At 34.4% G+C, this 19,791-nt stretch overlaps 1 protein-coding gene across 2 annotated transcripts in view; it reads left to right on the plus strand.

Moving 5' to 3' along the window:
• The window catches only part of SMCHD1 (structural maintenance of chromosomes flexible hinge domain containing 1), a gene marked incomplete at its 3' end in the record, with an annotated part of 116,322 nt that extends 97,669 nt beyond the window's left edge, over nt 1-18,653 (plus strand). Inside the window, exons 43-48 of one of the 2 annotated variants that reach the window (XM_081148582.1) lie at nt 995-1,104; nt 1,373-1,443; nt 5,496-5,667; nt 12,447-12,605; nt 13,113-13,227; nt 17,119-18,653. In XM_081148582.1, coding sequence (XP_081004708.1) covers nt 995-1,104; nt 1,373-1,443; nt 5,496-5,667; nt 12,447-12,605; nt 13,113-13,227; nt 17,119-17,143 — 652 coding nt within the window. Of the gene's footprint in view, nt 1-994; nt 1,105-1,372; nt 1,444-5,495; nt 5,668-12,446; nt 12,606-13,112; nt 13,232-17,118 lie in introns of those variants that run through there. The other variant, XM_081148583.1, reaches the window with a different exon arrangement.
• Between the last annotated feature and the right edge of the window lie 1,138 nt (nt 18,654-19,791).

The raw sequence follows: 19,791 nt of genomic DNA on the forward strand, positions 1-19,791 counted from the left end.
GGGTTCGATTTCCGGTCAGGGTACATACCTAGGTCTTGGGTTTGATCCCCGGTCAGGGCATGTGTGGAAGGCAACCAGTTGTTTCTCTCTTTTATCGATGTTTCTCTCTGTCTCCCTCCATCTCTAAAATTAATGAAAACGTATCCTCAGGTGAGGATTAAAAAAAAAAGAAAAATCTCTTACTCTGCTACTAGTCATCGCCCATTTTAAACAACATAGGAAATCCCATTGGATCATAATTACTGTGTTGATAAGAGTAATACTTTTTGTGATAATAATTTTTCCTCCAGGAGGGCTTTTCTTATGTTTATAATCCCTGAAGACCATATTAAGAGTCCATGATTTAAGGAAAGTATGAATTTGGTATTTTCTCTCTTCCTGGTATTGTACCTCTAATAGGGAGTGAGTTCACTAGTTCCTAGAGCCACCCCTACCCTCCAGCATGTCTACCTTCAAGATTTGGCAAAAGCTATACTATGTAGAAAGGAAAGGCCCAACACCCCAACCATCCTCCATCTCTTGAATCTCATTGTTACCTCTGAGCTTCAGTTGCTTGTTCTGTGTGCTGTGTGGGAAGAACAGAGCCAGACTCTGAGCTATCGCCCTCATACGTGTCTCAGTCTTGGGCCTGCCCCTTCTCTCCATTCCAGGGCCCCTCTCCCCATGACATAGTCATACCATTGGCATCTTCATTTAGGGCCAGCTTTAGAGGCTGCTTTTCTTCTTTTGTTGTCAAACTAAACAACAGTTAGTTTATATTGATTTTGCCAACTAATTGAGGGTAGTAGTACAGGTAAAACTAAGTAAATACTTGTATATGGTAAATATTGTTTTTATTTCTAAGGGCATAATAATCATTTAGGAGTTTTACTTGTGGATGAAAAGTTGATTTAATGATAATAATATGTAATATTGTTTTTCATATTTTATATTTTTTAATTAAAAAGTTATATGAGTTTTGTTTAATATGTTTTAAAAATTTCTTTTCATTCAGACCTCTGCCTCATTATCGAGGTGGAAAATTATATTTTGAACCCATTGGAGATCCAGTCTTTGCCCGAGATTTGTTAACATTTACAGATAACGTAGAACATTGTGAAACAGGTAAAGGAAATTATGGTGACTTTATTTCATATAGATGTTACATTTGTGAACCAGAGATATAAATTACTGATTATGGAATTTATGTTCTTATTTAGTTTATAAGTCACAGTTTTATTAATATTTAATTCTCATTTTTTCCAGTTATAGGAAAGTGATGAATAAAATTCTGAGTTAGCATTCTTTGTAAGAAAAATGTTCATTGTGTGTTAATATTTTAATATGACCAAAGATGTCATAATTTAAAATTTTTATTTATTTAATTTTTTAGTATTTGGTATGCTATTAGGAGACACCATTATTTTGGATAATTTAGATGCTGCCAATCATTACAGAAGAGAGGTATGTATTGAATTCTTTTTTAACTTGTAGCTTTAACTCTAATGTGTATTTTTAAATTTAATATATTATAGACTTATATAGAAATAAATTAATTTTATTATACATGTGCAAATGACTAAGTGATCTTGTCAAAACCAATTTAAATCATTGATAAGCAACATAAAATCGGGCAAATAATGAATGGGGCATCAGGCAAGTTAAAATGAGACATGTTTTGGGACTATGAAATTATCTAAGATTCAAAACTGGTATTTGTTATCGATGATGGTATTGGAAAAAGAGTACTATCAATAATGTTTGTGGAAAAGTAATTTTATGTAGCCCTTGTTTATTAGTTGTTAGGGCTGCTGTAACAAAGTACCACAGACTAGGTATCTTAAACTATAGATATTTATTGTCTCTCAGTTCTGGAGGTTTGAAATCCATGTTCAGGGTGTGAACAGGGTTCATTCTTTCTGGGGGCTGTGAGGGAAGGGTGTCTTCCAGGCCTCTGTCCTTGTTTTGTAGATGGTCACCTTCTTCTGTTTATATCTGTATGTAACTATATCTCCTTCTTATAAAGGCACCTCTCATTTGATTAGGGCCCAACCTAATTATACCCCCCCTTTTCTTTTTTTTAGAGAGAGAGTAGAAGGGAGGGAGGGAGAGGAGAGAGAAACATCAATGTGAGAGAGACACATTAATTGATTGCCTCCTGCACGTGCCCCTACTGGGACTGGAGATTGAACCCTTGACCCTTTGGTGCACGGGCCGATGCTCTAACCACTTAGCCACACCAGTCAGCGCTAATTATCTCATTTGAACTGATTACTACTTTAAAGACCCTATTTTCAGATAAGATCACATCCTGAGGAACTGGGGGTTAAGACTTGAACACAGGAATTTTGAGATACACAATTCAACCCATAAGACCTTTGAAGGCACAGTACATGTTTCAGTCATCTATTGCTACATAACAAACACTCCAAAAGTTACTGTAAACAGTAACAACGTATTAGTTCTCATTTATCTGTGGGTTTCTCCAGTAGTGATAGAAGACCCTTTCCCAATAAACTGGAATCCCCAAAGGGCCAAACCTTAATGGAAGGGTAAGCGAAACATACCTGTCACTTCCATCTCAATTCCAAGTGCCCCTGGAGACTGCAAGAAAACTGCCTCTCTTGAACCTTTGGTGTTAAGTAGAAGAAAAAAAACATTAAGTCGTTTTCCTGGATGATTCAGTATAAACAAATTGGCTCTCGTGTCTGTTTTCAACCCTCCTTCATAATGTTTGTATGGTCTGAAAAATCTGAAGGTAAACTTTTGGTTTCATATGGTGCTGAACTGGTATAGTGTCCTTAGATATCTGATCAGAGAAACACAGATTCTCTCTGGAGGGATTCACCTTTATTTTAGAACTGAAATAATTTCCATATTGAATATAAGCAAATTTTTAAAAAATATGTTTAATGTAGTTCAAGAAATGAAAGTTGAAAATTAGGAAAAAAGTCAACTTAAAAATTAAATAGAGCTTCTAAAAAGTAAAAAATATAATAAATACTAGACAGGTTTAACAGCTTAAGAGAGAATAGTGACATGGGAAATAGGTAAGAAAAATTACTCAGACTGCAGCTCAGATAGAAGGAATATAAGAAAAAGAGGTTGAGAGTCACAGAGGACAGAATGAGAAAAATCTAAAAAAAAGTCTAATTATAGTGCTAAGAAGAGGATCGTAGCCGTCTTTAAAGAAGTAAGGAATGAACGCTTTTTAGAGCTGATGGAAGATACCAATACATAGCTTCAAAAAACATAATAGAGCATATTTGACAAAAGCAGGTACAGTGTATGTTCCTCATAATTGGTATAACATGTATTGATTTCTTTGCTTCCAAGGTTTTGAATTAAGTTATATGTAATTTCAAGGGTTAAATATTGTTTTAAAACTCTTCTGAGAAAAGGCTTTTATGGCATCCCTTGGTAACATTGTTAGGTTTCAGTAGTCTTTGTTACTGTTTTCTCTTCCTAAATTTTTCATGCCATTTACATTACCTCAGCCCTCCTTTATTCTAGCCCTTGCTGGTCCCTGTAGCAGTTGTGAATAGGTATTTCCCAGAGGTAGGGCTGTTCACTCACTGAATTTGCACACTGCTGTCATTACCTTTTTTGTCGTAATCGAGTGTCTAGTGAAGTAGCATTGTAAGACTGAAGGGTGCTTTGAGCATTGAAAAACTGTCCATGAACATAATATTAGCAGAATTGTTGTAAAAGGGGAGCCAAAATGTTCTTTATACGTGAGGCTTATATAATCAGCCTATTAACAAGAAAATAGACAAGTCTGTAAATTTTAGTGTGTTTATTATTATTAAGTGGTATCAAATCCTTAAAAACATTGGCTGACTCCTGATAAATGGATAATACATGAATCTACTTTGTATTTTTAATGTTCACTTTTAGAAAACATAAAAATCCAAACCAAAACTAAGAAAGGAAGGTGGTGTTGTTTTACTGATTCGTTTTACCAAAGAATTCACAACAGGTTTTCTTCAAGTAGGCATCTTACTGCATTTAATTTTTTTTTTAAATATCCAATTTGTTGGGAAAACATCTGTAAAGTACCCCTGGAATTATATTAGAAGTGTAAATACTGGTCATGATTTTCTATTACATGACCTACTACTTTTTCATTTTTAAAATATCAAGGTTTTATTTAATCTTTTATTTTTATAATTCAGAGACTATTTCACCCTCAATATTAGATTGGGGTAGGTATTTTTACATGTTAAGTTATAATGTTTTTCAGTCATTCTTAGTGTATGCATTCTATTTTATTGTGTATATGCACCATTATTTTTTTTTTCTTTAAATATATTTTTATTGATTTCAGAGAGTGGAAAGGAGAGGGAGAGAGAGATAGAAACATCAATGATGAGAGAGTCATTGATCGGCTGCCTCGAGCCCGCAACCTGGGCATGTGCCCTGACCGGGAATCAAACCCTGATCGCCTGGATCCTAGGTTGACGCTCAACCACTGAGCCACTCCCGGCCGGGCTGCGCCATTATTTCTGTAACTTATTGAAACTTGTAAATTTTTTATGTTTCATTCAAGGCACATTGTTCACATCTTCAATTATTTTTTCAGAGTAAATTTTTAAAATTAGAATCGCTGGGTCCTGCGGGATGTTAAGCTGTTTAATACTTGTCACATTTCCTTTTAGGAGGGCTGTCCCAGAGCAGATTAGTATAATACCCTTTCTCTATAGCTTTCCCAACATTCAGTGTAGTGTATGGTGTGATATGCGTGTTTTAATGTTTTGAGCAGTGAATATATCTCATTTGAATTTTGCTTCTCTGAATACCATTTGATGTTGAACATTTAATTTTTTTATATTTCCTAGATCTTTTTTGAAAGAACATTTTTGAAGATCATGAAATACTAAATATAGTGTCTCTTTGATTCTCTCACTTCACTGAAGAATTTAATTCTTGACTAACCCTACCTACTTTTTTCCACGATTTAGGATTTACTACATAATTGTAGTTCTCCAAACTCTCACATTACTAGTTCTGTTACTTCCCGCAACTGAAATTGTAGTATTGTCCTCTGAAGATTCAGCCCTATGATTTTCAGTCTGTATTTTCTTCAGCCTAATATTCTCTCTTTGCAAATTTTTTTTTTTGGGGGGGGGGGTTATCTGGAAAATTTGCATTTAACAGAAGGAAATTGAGCTACTGATGCTACCTTGATACTGCCATGGCTTTCAGAGCACAGACTGCTCTGGCTGGTCCCTCTCTCCCTTCCTCTTACCTGTCAAGCTGCCAGTTTCATGTTCTGCCATTTGTGTCGTCAGTATTCTAATTTAGGCTGACACTTGAGAATTACTCGTCCTAGTTTATTGTCCTGCCTCTGTTTTTTCCCCAGTTCATCTTACACATCACTAGCTTATTAAAATACTTATAAAAATACTAGCATGAGCATATCATTTCTAATCTCAAAACTCTTAAATGATTTCCCCTTTCTTAGAACAACTGAAATAAGTTTTATAGACTCACTAATTAATATCTGCTTAAAATAGGTTGTTAAAATTGCACACTGTCCTACACTGCTCACCAGAGATGGAGATCGCATTCGAAGTAATGGGAAGTTTGGGGGCCTTCAGAATAAAGCTCCTCCAATGGACAAACTTCGGGGAATGGTGTTTGGAGCTCCAGTACCAAAGCAGTGCCTGGTCTTAGGGCAACAAATAGGTAGGTTAAATAAGTACTTAAATAACAGTTTCTTATTTGACTTTAATCCTTTATTTGAGGCTTGTGTGTTGATGTTCTAACATGAAAAATTAACCAGGATTAAGTATGAATAAGATGTTTTTATTCATGACGTGGGACCTCCCTCCCCCATTTTCGCTTCTATAAACTGTCACCTTGTTTCTAGTCAGCCAATAGAATTGTTTTTACATCTGTGCTGTGAAGTGTACATACAGGTGACCCTGGAACAACACAGGTTTGAACTGCATGGGCCTACTTACATGTGGATTATTTTCACTAAATATGCAGTGGCCCTCCATATCCCCAGGTTTTGCATTTTTGGATCCAACCAACAGCAGATCGAAAACAGTTTTTTCCATTTGCAGTTGGGAATTCACAGGTGTGAGGGCTAACTGTATGCATTATTCTACACCATTTTATATGAGAAACTTGGGCATCTGTGGATCTTGGTATCCAGAGGTTGAGGGGAGGTGGTCAGCACCCCTAACCGTGTGTTGTTCAGGGGTTACCTGTGCTTTTCCAGGAGGTCCCCTACAGGCTGTTACCTTAGAGCCTATTTGCTCTTAATTTTATATAGTTCTAATATGCTTAGATATCTACTTTTTCAGCAAAATGTAGTTGTTATTGTTACTATTTTATAAAAAATGGTAAATACACATAATATAAAATTTATCACCTTAACCATTTTAAAATGTACAGTTCAGTAGTGTTAAGTACATTCACATTGTTGTGCAACTAATCTCCAAACCTGTTGTCATTTTGCAAAACTGAAACTCTGTACCCATTGAACAGCAACTCCTCTTGCTTCCATGCCCCTGTGCCCCTGGCAACTACTAGGGTTTTTTTTTCTTCTGTGAATTGAGTATTCTAGGCACATTATATAAGTGGACTCATAGAATATTTGTCCTTTTGTGACTGGCTTATTTCACTTAGCATAATGTCTTCCAGGTGCATTCATGTTATAGCATGTGTCAGAATACCCTTTCTTTTTAAGGCTGAATAATATTCTGTTGTGTGTATATAACACATTTTGTTGTTAACTTTATTAAAGTATGATAAACATATAGATATGTGTACATTTCATAAGTATACCACTTGATAAATTTTCACAAAATGAACACAGCCCCTGTATTAAGAAGTTGAACATTATTAGCACCACAGAAGTTCTCAAGCCCTTTTCTAGTCACTGCCCAGCCCTCTCTTCAAAGGATAACAAATTCTTTTTTTTTCTTTTTTAATATGTTTTTATTGATTTTTAGAGAGAAAGGAAGGGAGAGGGAGAAGGGAGAGAGAGATAGAAACATTAATCGGCTGCCTCTTGCATGAGGATTGAGCTGCCACCCTGGTGTGTGCACAGACCAGGAATCGAACCAGCAGCGACCTCTTGGATTGATGCTCAACAACTGAGTCACACCAGCCAGGCAAGATAACAACTTTCTTAACCTAAAACAGCATAGGTTAGTTTTGTTTATTTTCATGCCTATGTGAAGGAAATCATGCATTGCATACTCTGGTATGCCTGGCTTTGTTCACTTAATACTATGTGTGTAGTTCACTTACATTGCAGGATTGTACTCCTTTGTGTAAATATACCATAGTGTATTTCTTTATTCCACTGTTGAGGAATTTGGATCGTATTCGCTTTTCGTTTATTACTTCAGCCCCCAGCAATGTTCAAAATAGTAGGTGGGAAACATAGTGGGAAGAAGGTTGTTTTATATTCTTTTATGAGATGGTCATTCAGGTGCAGCTGTAACAGGAGACAGGAGAGGCTCAGGAAAACAAAGTTCATTACACTCACAGGTCCTAGACACAGGAGACACCACACACCTTGCAGGGCCACATGGGAAAACACCAACATGATCAGAAGGCAGAAGACAGAGGAAAGAGAGTGCTTAGGCCACAGCCTTACTGGGGTTTCCCCAGGAAAGGCAAGGCATGGCAGGGTGAACAGTGTAGGATTGACTAGTTTGAGTAATTCCAGTGGGCTTTGGGTTATAGGTGTGGTCTCTAGATAGTTGCCTGGTACCTGACCCTGAGATGATAAGGCAGAGGAATATTGCCTCTTGGTGTGCACAGGTCAGATAGAGGAGGTTTGGCTCTGGATTGGTTAGTTTGCATATCAAATGCATGCTGGGCCTTTTGCTATCTCCAAGAATTGGCTAACTCTGGCAGGGGCAGTCTCTTTCCCAGCCAGAAGGTTTTTTTAAAGATGTCAAAATATCATAATATATAGAATATTAAAATTATATACAATACAAAGGTTCATACTTCAGCTTATGATGGCATTGAATGCTTGCAGAAACCTGCGTAGACAATAAATGAACATCTATATAAACTGATAAGAAATCTGAAAAAAAGCAGTGAATCAACATAAAAAAGCCTCAACCCTTATCACTCTAGCACTACAGTTTATGGCAGTGTTCCAAAAAAAAAGAACTACCTGTGGAACTTTTAAAATACACAGGTGCCTTATTTACAGAATTTCTAGTTTACCTGGGCATCTGAATGTCAATGGAACAGTAAGGCACTACCTATAGATCTTAGGGAACAAAAGATTGTAATTAAAGATTTCTGTGCTCTATTGGGTTGTTTATATATGTAAGGTTGACATAATACAAGGATTTCAAAAATAAAAGAGTTACTTAGCCTTCTTGATATATATCTTTAAAGATGCATCCCATATATAGACTATGGTTCAACAATAAGAACTCAAATATTTGACACATAATTTTTTAAAGTCAAATGAGACAGTTTAAGATTACTGATATGTATAAAGTACTTTTGGTTGTAAGCAATAGCAGCCAGCCCTGACCACTTGAAGCAAAACTGGAATGTATTGGAAGGAAAGGGGAAGAAATCACAGATTCAAAGGAGATTGGAAACAGCCAAGACAAAACCAGGAATGGCTCAGCAGCCTTGAGATCCGTGCACCTTCACCCGGGAGTGCAACTTGTAACAGAGCTCAGACTTCACAGCTCCTAGAGATTTTCCCTCCTGAATCAGCCAGCATAGTAAAGATCATATAGGACAGAGCTTCAAGGAACCTCCTTCTAGTGCCTCGTGGGATATTTGCAGAGAAAAAGCAATTTTCAACTAGACTACCACCAAAAAAATTGTACTAGCACAATTAAAAGCAGATTGTTTGTCTTCTTAATAATTTTGCCTACACAGCGTTTTGCATTATAGTATTTAATATGAGGTAACAGCAAATCAGAGCAAAACCAGAAGGAAAAAAAGTGAATATTTACATGTTACAAAATAAGATGATTAGAAAGAAGACTTTGAGTGACATGTAAATTAAGTTCTTTCATTAAAAAACAAAGACACTTAGCCCTAGCCAGTGTGGCTCAGTTGATTGGAACATCATCCTGTGTACCAAAAGGTGGCAGGTTGCCCGCCCAGGCATGGCTCAGTGGTTAAGCGTCGACCTAGGATCCAGGCGATCGGGTTTCGATTCCTGGTCAGGACACATGCCCGGGTTGCAGGCTCGATCCCCAGTCGGGGGCATGCAGGAGGCAGCCGATCAGTGACTCTCTCGTCATTAATGTTTCTCTCTCTCCCTCTCCTTTCCTCTCTGAAATCAATAAAGGTATATTTAAAAAAAAAAAAAAAAAAAGGTGGCAGGTTTGATTCACGGTCAGGGCACATACCCAGGTTGCAGGTTCCATCACCAGTTGGGGTACGTGCAGGAGGCAGCTGATCAGTGTTTCTCTCTCACATTGATATTTATCTCTCTCTCTCCCCTCCCTCCCTCTCTCCCCCCTTTCCTCTCTAAAATCAATTTAAAAAAGAAAAAGCAAAGACACTTAGATTTTTTAAATAGTATCCTTTTCTATATATTTTTCCAGTTCTGCCCCAATGAACAGTGTGTCACTTTTATAATCAGAAAAACTTAATAATTGTTTTTTAATACTCATGTTCTTTGAACCAGTAATTGATTTTCTAGGAAATGTGCTTAAATAAATCCTAAAAACAGACAAGACTTTTTTTATTCAGATGAATACTGCAGCCTTGTTTTTTAAGCAAAACATTAGAAATGTTAAGTGCTTTAACTGAACTTATGACCTGGGAAATGCCTATTACAATGTAAAATGGAAAGTTGTTAGAAAATATAAATACAAATATCACACATGTTAAAAATTAAACCTGCAGACTTGTTGAATGAAAAGACAAGAAAAAGCTGAGATGGAAGTAGAAATACTTTTTAAAAAATTACTAAAATAAGTATGGACATTGTAGAAGCCAGGATATAGACAGGAGAAAGAAAGGACAACCTTTAATAGCAACTGAAGAAAGGAAAATCTTTTTAAATAACCAGTAAGTAATCAGTATATAGTTTATAATCATGATCTCACCAAATTCATTAACACTTTTATTCTGTTCATATATTCCAAATATGTAGGCCAGCTTAGACATTATTTATACTTTATTGTATCATGTTTCATTTATTCTAATATTTACACTCTCAATTATTACTATCCGTTCATTGGGGTTTTTGTTGTTTTGTGTTCTTTTTAAGTTAAACCATTCTTAATGTTTTTAGAAACAGTGACCAAGATTTAGTGCTGTGGTTTTCAGGGCAAGGATATTTTGTTTTGTTTTATTATGGAAATAAATCAAGCATATAATGAATTCCCATGGACCTATCACCTAGGTACTCTTACTTCGGCTATATCTACTACCCCTCTCACAACTTGTTTCCCTCCTCCTCTCCCCAGGTAGATTATTTTGGAACAGATCAAGACAGAGATTCTAGTATAATTTTTTCACATAATTTTTTCCCGTCATCACTTCATATCAATTTTTTGCCAGTATGTTCTTAGAATCGTGTAGAACACAAAGTTTGAAAATACCTAAATATTTTTAGTAAAGTCGTCTACCCACCCATCTAATTGCTTAAATCTTCCAGTGGTGAGAAAGTTGCTTCTGCCTTCTAAGCAACCTTAACTTGCCTAATCATAGCCTTTCAGATACACTTTCAATTCTTTTGTATTATTTTTAGTAGCTTTGCTTCTGTAGTAATTCCCCTAAATACATTGAAATAATTTTTTATCTTTTTAAATATGTATCATGCAGAAGTTAATGCATTGTAATTGGAGCTTTCTTCCCTTTATATAAACTGATTTTTAAAAGTATTTTGCTATTTTCATAGTAAAGCTTCATTAGTTTTGTGTTTTCGTTTTGTTTTTTTAGATAAAAAATTTTAGACAACAAATATTATGAAAACTCTAAATTTATAAACAGAATTGAATGTGAATTTTGAATTTTTCTCTTTGGCAAAATTCTGCTAAATGAGTCAGGAAAGACTTTTATAGACACCATGATTTCATATACAAAAAATTGGAGGTTAATAAAGGTTTTTTAAATTAAATTGCTACTATCCATTTTATGCATAAAATATGAACCTACTGTTAGTGCTGCATTTAATAGGAAATATTTAATATTCCATCTTTCTGCTTATAAATAACAAGGCTAATGTTCTATTAAAACATTTGAATACAAATAGGATTTCAATCCTTAATGACCTGAGGAAGTGCAGCGTCAATGACATATAGGTGTGGACATAATTTTGTAACTCATTCACATATAAAGTAAGTATTATTTTATGCATGTAGAAAACATTTTTTTACTATGAAATTGGAAGTACTACCAGACCAGAAAACCAGTTTTTTTTCTATATACCTTTAAGAGTTCCCAATAAGCCATAAAGAATTTAGAAGCATAAGGATCTTGTCATCACTCAGTTACACACATAGAATTTGTATTTAAATATGTGAATATATTCATAAGCATATACAGATACGCATGCATGTGTATTTGCTCATTCATTCTAAGTGTAGATTCCCAGAATGCTTGATAGTTTTCAAATACTGTTCTTGACTCTTAAAGTATAGAATATCTCATGTTATATCTAATGTACCCTGACTCTTAAATAATTTCTATCATAGTTTTATATGCAAACTACTTTCTATATATATTTGTTAAATGTTTAGGTGTTTATATGTTCATTCCCATGAATATTGATCATTTTTGTATGTGACTAGCATCTCAAAGGGCCAGATAGTAAATATTTTAGGCTTTCTGAGCCAAGAGGCAAAATCATGGGTAGTATGAAGGTATTTATATAATCATTTAGAATCACCATTTAAAATTGTATAAAGCATTGTTGGCCTGTGGTAATCCCTGGACTAGAGTGTGTAGTCATTGTATTTAATATTTAATGTCTAATAAATCATATAGACAGGTGATAAATAATTTTGAATTTGATAATATACATTTTAAGACAAGTAATATAAGGAAAGTTAAATTTTTTAAAAATTATTTAACAAAAGTACATTTTTGAAAGCTGTGTTTAAGGTAACAGTCATGCCTGTTAGAAGCAGTAATTTTTTAACAGTACTATATTTAATGCATTTGTACCCCCCTCAAATTTGTCTATGTGGAATTAGATTGAATACTGAATATTAAACAGGATATAAACATTGACTGAGTGAGTGATCTCATTTACAGAGCACTTTAATGTAGAAAACTCCTTATACAGAAATAAATTTATTAAAGTCAAGCAATTGAAGATAATTAAAATTTAACAAATCAACAGTCTTTTGCTGGGGTCTAAATGTGCCTTTTTATTTCATTTGTTTACATTGAACGTTTTGTGGCTTTAAAAGTAGTTCCACAGTGTTGCTAATTCTTCTTTCCTAAATCCCTAATTTGATATGATATCAGTAGTTTTAATCAAGTGTCTGGGTTCTTTGCAGATCTTCTTCAACAGTATCGTAATGCTCTAGACAAGTTGAACAGTCTGAACAAGGAACTTGACAGTCAGTTAAACCACCTTCAGTCTCCTGAGATGAAGAAGAAAAAACAAGAACTTGATGAACGAGAGAAAACTCTGAAGCTAATGGAGCAACAACTAGGTATGTGCTTACTTTTTGTTAATGTCTACTTTTGCTGCATGAAGATAAATATTTTTGATTAAAGAGGTTTAACTATAAGAAGAAAGAATGCAAATGATCCAGAACTTAAATCTATAGACACTCCTGACCTCTTAAGTCATCTGATAAATGGTAAACTATTCTCTCAGCAGGAGTAGTAAGAATCATTCTCAGTATTATTTATAAATTCTTTTTCTATAACTTAAGATGTATTTGCTTTTCTTTCTTTTTTAAATATGATTTTATTGATTTCAGAGAGAGAAAGGGAGAGGGAGAGAGAGAGAGAAACATCAATGATGAGAGAGAATCATCTATCAGTTGCCTCCTGCACCCCCCCTACTGGGGATCGAGCCCACAACCCAAGCATGTGCCCTGACTGTGAATCCAACCTCAACCTCCAACCACTGAGCCACACCGCCCGAGCAAGATGCATTTGCTTTTCTTGTTTATAATTCCAATCTTTTAAAAGTTAATTTTCTGCCTTTATAGGTATGACTCCCACACGTAAGTGTAATGATTCATTATGTCATCCAACAAAGGTTGAAATGCCAGATTGTCCAATTCCTGCTAAAAGAATGAGAAGAGAAGTTACAAGACAAAATAGGTGAGTCTATTTATGACCTGAGAGTTATCATTGGTTAGTTTATCAAAGCTCTTGTCTCATTATCCTTTAAAAAATGGCATGAGTTTATTTCTAATTTCCTCCTTGAGCCAGAATTAGTACTTTTTTTTAATTGAACTAAGTGATGGGAGGAAGTCATAATCAGTATATTGTCCTAGGATACTCCAGTTTTCTAAATGATTTTTGCTAATTATGTGGAAAGTTTAATAGTTTATTTTTGTTACATTAAAAGTCAGTGTTAAGATTTAAATTGCTTTTCTGTTTGACTTAACTTTCAAATACACTGCATTCTGCTTCACAGAATCAGCAACTTGATAAGTACAGAATATGCAAAATCATTTGTACATTACTTATTTTAAAATTCCTTATAATGTTTGGTTTGGAAAATCAGATACCATTTAGATAGCTCACCAAAACACCAACCAAGTTGTTTGCAGCCTGACTCAATGGTAAGAAAACTATCCTTTTTAGATTAGATATCAGTAAGGCCATCACAAAGAAGGGTACCATGGTACAAGGCTTTCTTGTATATTATTTAAAAAGTTTAAATACAGACTTTGCCTGTATACGTGTCTCATGTTGACCTTAGAGGAGGAGTTCCTTTGAGACTGTGGTGTTAGGAGTTAGTATTCCATGCTCTTTCTGTCTACATATTCTACATTTATGCAGTAAATATCTAAATGCTCATTTTGTGCTATGTATTGCTGGGTGAATAAAAGTAAAGTGCGTGGGTAGGAACATAATTCATTCCATATAATAGATGCCTTAAGGCATTAAGAGTTTAAATCTCACAAATTTGAGAAAGGCTTTATTTAATAAGTGGTATAGGAGATCAGGGGACTTTAGGAACAAGTTAAATGATACCTCCTGAAAGCAGTCAGCCAAATCCAGATTGTCAAATAGGACATTGTACAGAAAGATGATTGCTTTTGTTAATAAATCAATGACATAAAAGATGGTTTGTTGTAGAATAAAAGTGATTGAAAGATATCAAATGTAGTATGTAGCCTTTTTATGGATCTAGATTTGAATCTTTAGAATGACAGCTTTGAAAAAATTTGGAGAAATTATAATATCACTTGTATATTAGCTATATTAAGAAATTATTAATTTTATATATAACAACATCATAGTATTTACAGTAAAATAAATATATATTAGAAATGTATACTAAAGTATTTATTAGTTAAATAATATGGTGTCAGGGATATACTCTAAAATAATGCAGGAGGAAAAATATGTGCTAGGATAGCAAAATAGATTGGACAAAATGTTATAATTACTGAAGCTTTTATATGTAGGTTTCCCATAATTTTTAAATAAGTGTTTTATTAAAGATGGGGAGCATTTTTTCCAGTTTTCTGAGAGACTAATGAAGAAATTCCTGTTTAGTAGTTCTAAACTAAAGTACCTATACTTGAAGCTACATCATAGCCTCAGCACTGAATTAGCCCAAGTCCCTACAGTTACAACAGCACTACTACAGATGTCACTGCTTTGGATCTTGTTAATTAACATTTTGTGCATTTCAGAGCTGGTGTAGGCTAAAGTTTTTTAGTTTATCATGTTGTTGTTAGTAGTAGTACTCTAATTTATATAGTCATACATCATATAAATCAAATGGTTAATACTGTGTTGTACTGTACTGTGAGCCATATGTGCAATTCGAAACTTTCTAGGAGCCATATTAAGAAACTGATACTAATTTTTTTTAATATGTCTCTTGATTTCAGAGAGGGGGAGAGAGAGAAACATCAATGATGCGAGAGTCATTGATTGGCTGCCTCCTGCATGCTCCCCACCAGGGACCAAGCCCACAGCCTGGCATGTGCCCTAACCAGGAATCAAACTGCTATCCCCGGATCATGGGTCATCGCTCAACCGCTGAGCCACATCGGCTAGGCCTGAGATTAATTTTAATAATAGATGTTACTGAATCCAGTATATAAAATATTATCATTATAACATGTAAACAGCATGAAAAATTATTGCTGAGGTATTTTAAATTCTTTTTTTCATACAAAGTCTTTGAAATCCTGAAGACAACAAATCTATGTTAGGACTAGCTACCTTGCAAGTGCTCTGGAGCCACATGTGGCTAGTGGCTACCAGATTGGACAGCACAGGTATAGAAAGAGCTTATGATAATGAAATCTTGTATCCTATCCATCTTTACCTTATCCCATTCCCTAGAGGCAACCTTTGTTTTAACTGTTTAGTTTTAATTATTCTGTTTTTGCCTCCATTTTATATTTAGGTCTGTCTTATCAGCTTTCAGACAGTACAGCTCACCCAGCCCTTTGGTGTGGAGGTTTGTCTTGCCCACCTAATGACTTTTGAACTGAATTGTTCTGAATTATTTTAGAACTTTTTCTTTATTGTGATTATTTCATTGTATTCTGTCCTGCAGCCAAAACCAAATCCTCCATGCTTTTTTCAAAGGTAGAGGTCAGTAAACCACATACATTTTTATGGCTATGTAAACAATTAGCAGTAGGCAAAGTTGTGTGCTTGGATTAAATTCCTTCTCTAAAGTTCTAGGTCACCAGTCAGTGTTCCAAACATCAGGATCAAATAAATCTTCCATACTGTATCAGTTCTTAAAATGATGTTAAATTTTAATCCAGTTCTTATTTAAACTGTTTCTTGGATGTTATTAATTTTTCTGGATTTTCTAATTTCCTTTCTTTTATTTTTCACTATTTGTCTTGATCACGTGCTCCAGCCACGCACTTAAAGCAAAGCCTGCTGGCCCATTGACCCTGCTCTGCCCTGCCCCGCTTAAAATTTCCACTGAGAAAGGAGACTAGATGGGCAAATAGTTCTGTTTTTGTAACAGGTGAAGAAATCCAGACCAGTGACACAATCCTCTTTTTTAAACATAATTATAAAACCAAGAGTCATCAGGCATATGCATGTGAGAGAAAAATCTAAGATAAATTGCAAAAACAACTCTGGAAGATAATTGAACCAAACTCTCTTTAAATTTTATAATTTTCAGTAAGATTGCAGAAGGAGTTGTCTTCACGAAACTCAGAGTGTATTAGGAGATACCGACAGGACAAGATTATAGATTACAAATACTGTTGCTGAAATTAAAAATTCAAAGGACTTAAGTCAAAGAAACTTCCTACCAAAAAAAAAATAAGTGACAACAAAGGAGGAGACATAGAGAACCAGTTCAGACTACTAGGAATCCTAGAAAGAAGAAAATGTAAAAGAAAAAATATGTGGGAGAGAAATTTCCAGGGATCGCCTTTATTTTGTAACTTTTTTGTAATAAGCATTATAATTGTTGATAATTTTTCAAATTGTAATTTTATTTAAGGAAAAGGGGGATAAGTGAAAATCTTCATATTTGGGGTCTGAGATACACTATTGTTAAGAACTGTGGTATATACGCCCGGCCGGGCATGGCTCAGCGGTTGAGCATCGACCTAGGATCCAGGAGATTGGGGTTCAATTCTCGGTCAGAGCACATGCCTGGGTTGCGGGCTAGGCAGCCGATCAATGACTCTCTCATCATTGATGTTTCTATCTCTTTCTCTCCCCCTCCTTTCCTCTCTCTGAAAATCAATAAAGATATGTTTTTAAAAAAGAAAAAAAAGAACTGTGGTACAAATTACCTTGTCTTTTATATATGTTTACTGCTTTTATTTTAAGGCTTTCTTACTTTTTTTTCTTTCTGGCATACATGTCAAAGAAGTGATTATATACAAAGATTTAGTTAAATCTGTTTACACCAAGAAATTATCATAATTAATAGAACATAGTTCCATTCAATATTTAACCATACAGGTCTGATGAGGGAGTTTGGGAAAGGAAAACTTTGATCCATTTATTATGTGTGTGTGTTTTTTCCATTATGACCAGGACTATAACCAAAACAAATGTGTGAAAGGTGACAGAGAAGAGGGGACCTTTGGTCTCAGAAAGAATGCCCTGCTTTCTGCAGCTGTTTCAGAAGACTGAGGAGGTGACTTACCAGACTGAATATTTCTGGGGACAGTACAAGAATCTGGGGCATTCATTTCCATGTCTGTCCAGATGGGACTGGAAGCAGCCATTCAATTTTATGAATCTCACTGGACAATATGGATTTACTGTAATTATTCCAGTGAACATGCCCTTTGGTTATCATTATCTTGCAAATGTGTCAGAGGAAAATGTGCACATATGGCAGTGACTGTAAAACTGGCACATGCATTTATTAATCTTGAAGAAAATTGTATGTACTATTTTTCAGTATGATTACTATGGATATCCTAGAACTATTTCTTGGAAGCAAACCTTTTTATTACTTCTGTGTGAATTTATTTAACAAAACTGTTTTGTTGGTTGTGTCTAAGGAAAGTTCCAGAGGTTAGGTATTTAATTTTAAATATGTGAGGAAACTCTTAATGGCAAATTCAAAATAAAAGTAGAAGCAGCACTGGTATCTGGGGATTCACATGTTAAGATACATGGATAAATATTAACTTCATGAGTGAACTTGAGACAGCAGTAGCATTTTAAATTTCTAAAGACTTACCCTTTGTATATATAAAATATACCGCGGCACCCATTTTTATAAGTATTGTTTGACTCTGTTAATACTAGATTATATAGTCTCAGCCTTAATTCTACATTTGCATTATTTTGTAATTTTTTATTACTATTTTTAAAGGGTTAAAGAAGTTGTACACTTCCACATTAATGCAATAAGGCCCTGCTAGAAAGTTGCTTCAAACACAATTGAATTGTGTATTAATCAAAGCTAACCTGTCAATGTATACGTCTTTGCGTAAGTAAGTCCAGTTGTATTGGTCTGTGAAATTACTTTGTAAGGAAATACTTTTGGTACAGTTTTGTGTCCCAGGAAATATGTTTGTTTTTCACTCCTTTCTAAATATACAGTGAGGTTAATAAAGAGGATTGGGGGTTTTTCCCTATTGAATGGATTTTTTTTTTTAATTGAAAGCTTTCTAAAAGTTATTACCTTGGTAAAAACTATAACAATGTTAACCTGTCTTTATAATTGGAAGTCATTTAACTATTTTGCTGAATAAACAAAATGGGAATAATAGAATTAGCTAAAGGAAAAATTGGGTTCATTTTAAGTGAAACTTGTTCTTATTTGTTCTTAAATATTAGTGCTAAAAAGATAAAAGTCCCATTTTTTGTAAGTATATTTTTGCTTCTCTGACTTGGTTATTTACAATTATTTTAAATGGGTGAGATTAATTCAATTATATTTTTAGTATATAATTTTCAATTAATATTTTTTTGTAAAAAGTTTGAATTTGTATCATTTTTATGCTGTTAAAATAACTTTTCAGTTATACCTGCTAAACATTTTCATGGAATCATCTCTTCCTCTTCATGGTTATGGAATTATATTTATAAAATTACTTTTATACATGTTAATTTAAGATGTTTTATTTTGCATGCCTGTTGAACACGTAATACCTGTTCTGACTTACAAAAGAGGATAGTCATTCTTAGTATCCATGGGGAATTGGTTATAGGACTCCCTGCTGATACCACAATCCATGACTGCTCAAGTTCTTTATATAAAATGGTGTAGTATTTACATATAACCTACACACATCCTCCCTTATACTTTAAATCTCTGGAATACTTACAGTACTTAATACAATGTAAATGCTATATAGTTTTTATACTGTATTGTTTAGTGAATAATGACAAGAAAAAAATGTTTGTACGTGTTCAATACAGATGCAACCATCATAGGATTATCTATGCGTCAGCAACAATGTAACTTTAAATAGACTTTAAAAAGGAAAATGTTACTAGAGATAAAGAGGGGACATTTTATAATGATAAAGGGGTCAGTGCATCAAAATATAAACATCATAAATATGTGCAGCTAATAACAGAGAACCAAAATACATGAAGCACAAACTGACAGAAATGAAGAAAATTCAACAGTAACAGTTGAAGACTATACCCCATTTTTTTTCTTTTCTTTAATTCTCACCTGAGGATTTGGGGTTTTTTTATAGATTCTAGAGAGGAACGAAAAGATAGAAACAACAATGTGATAAAAATCAGTTGGTTCCCTCCTATACTCGCCCCAACTGGGATCAAACCTGCAGCCTGGGAATGTGCCCTGACAGAATCAAACCTGTGACCCTTTCACCAGTGCAGGGGACAACACTAACCACTGAGACACACTACCAAGGGCCTTTTTCTTTTTTTCTTTTTTATTTACAGTTATTATATAATACTGTATTAGTTTCCGATGTACAAATAGTAATTAGACATTTATATAACTTACAAAATGATCCATTGTCATTTTTTGCATGTAACTGTCCAGTTTTCTTGACCATTTTTGAAGATACTGTCTTTACCCCATTGATAATTCTTGCTTCCTGTGTCATAGATTAATTGACCACATAGGTGTGGATTTATTTTTGGACTCTCTAGTCTGTTCCATTGATCTATGTATCAGTTTTTATGCCAGTACCATTCTGTTTCGATTACCATAGCTTTGTAGTATAGTTTGTATCAGGTAACATGATACCAACTTTGTTCTTTCTCAGG

This window comes from Miniopterus schreibersii (genome assembly GCF_964146895.1).
Source record: "Miniopterus schreibersii genome assembly, chromosome: 10".
NCBI lineage: Eukaryota > Metazoa > Chordata > Mammalia > Chiroptera > Miniopteridae > Miniopterus > Miniopterus schreibersii.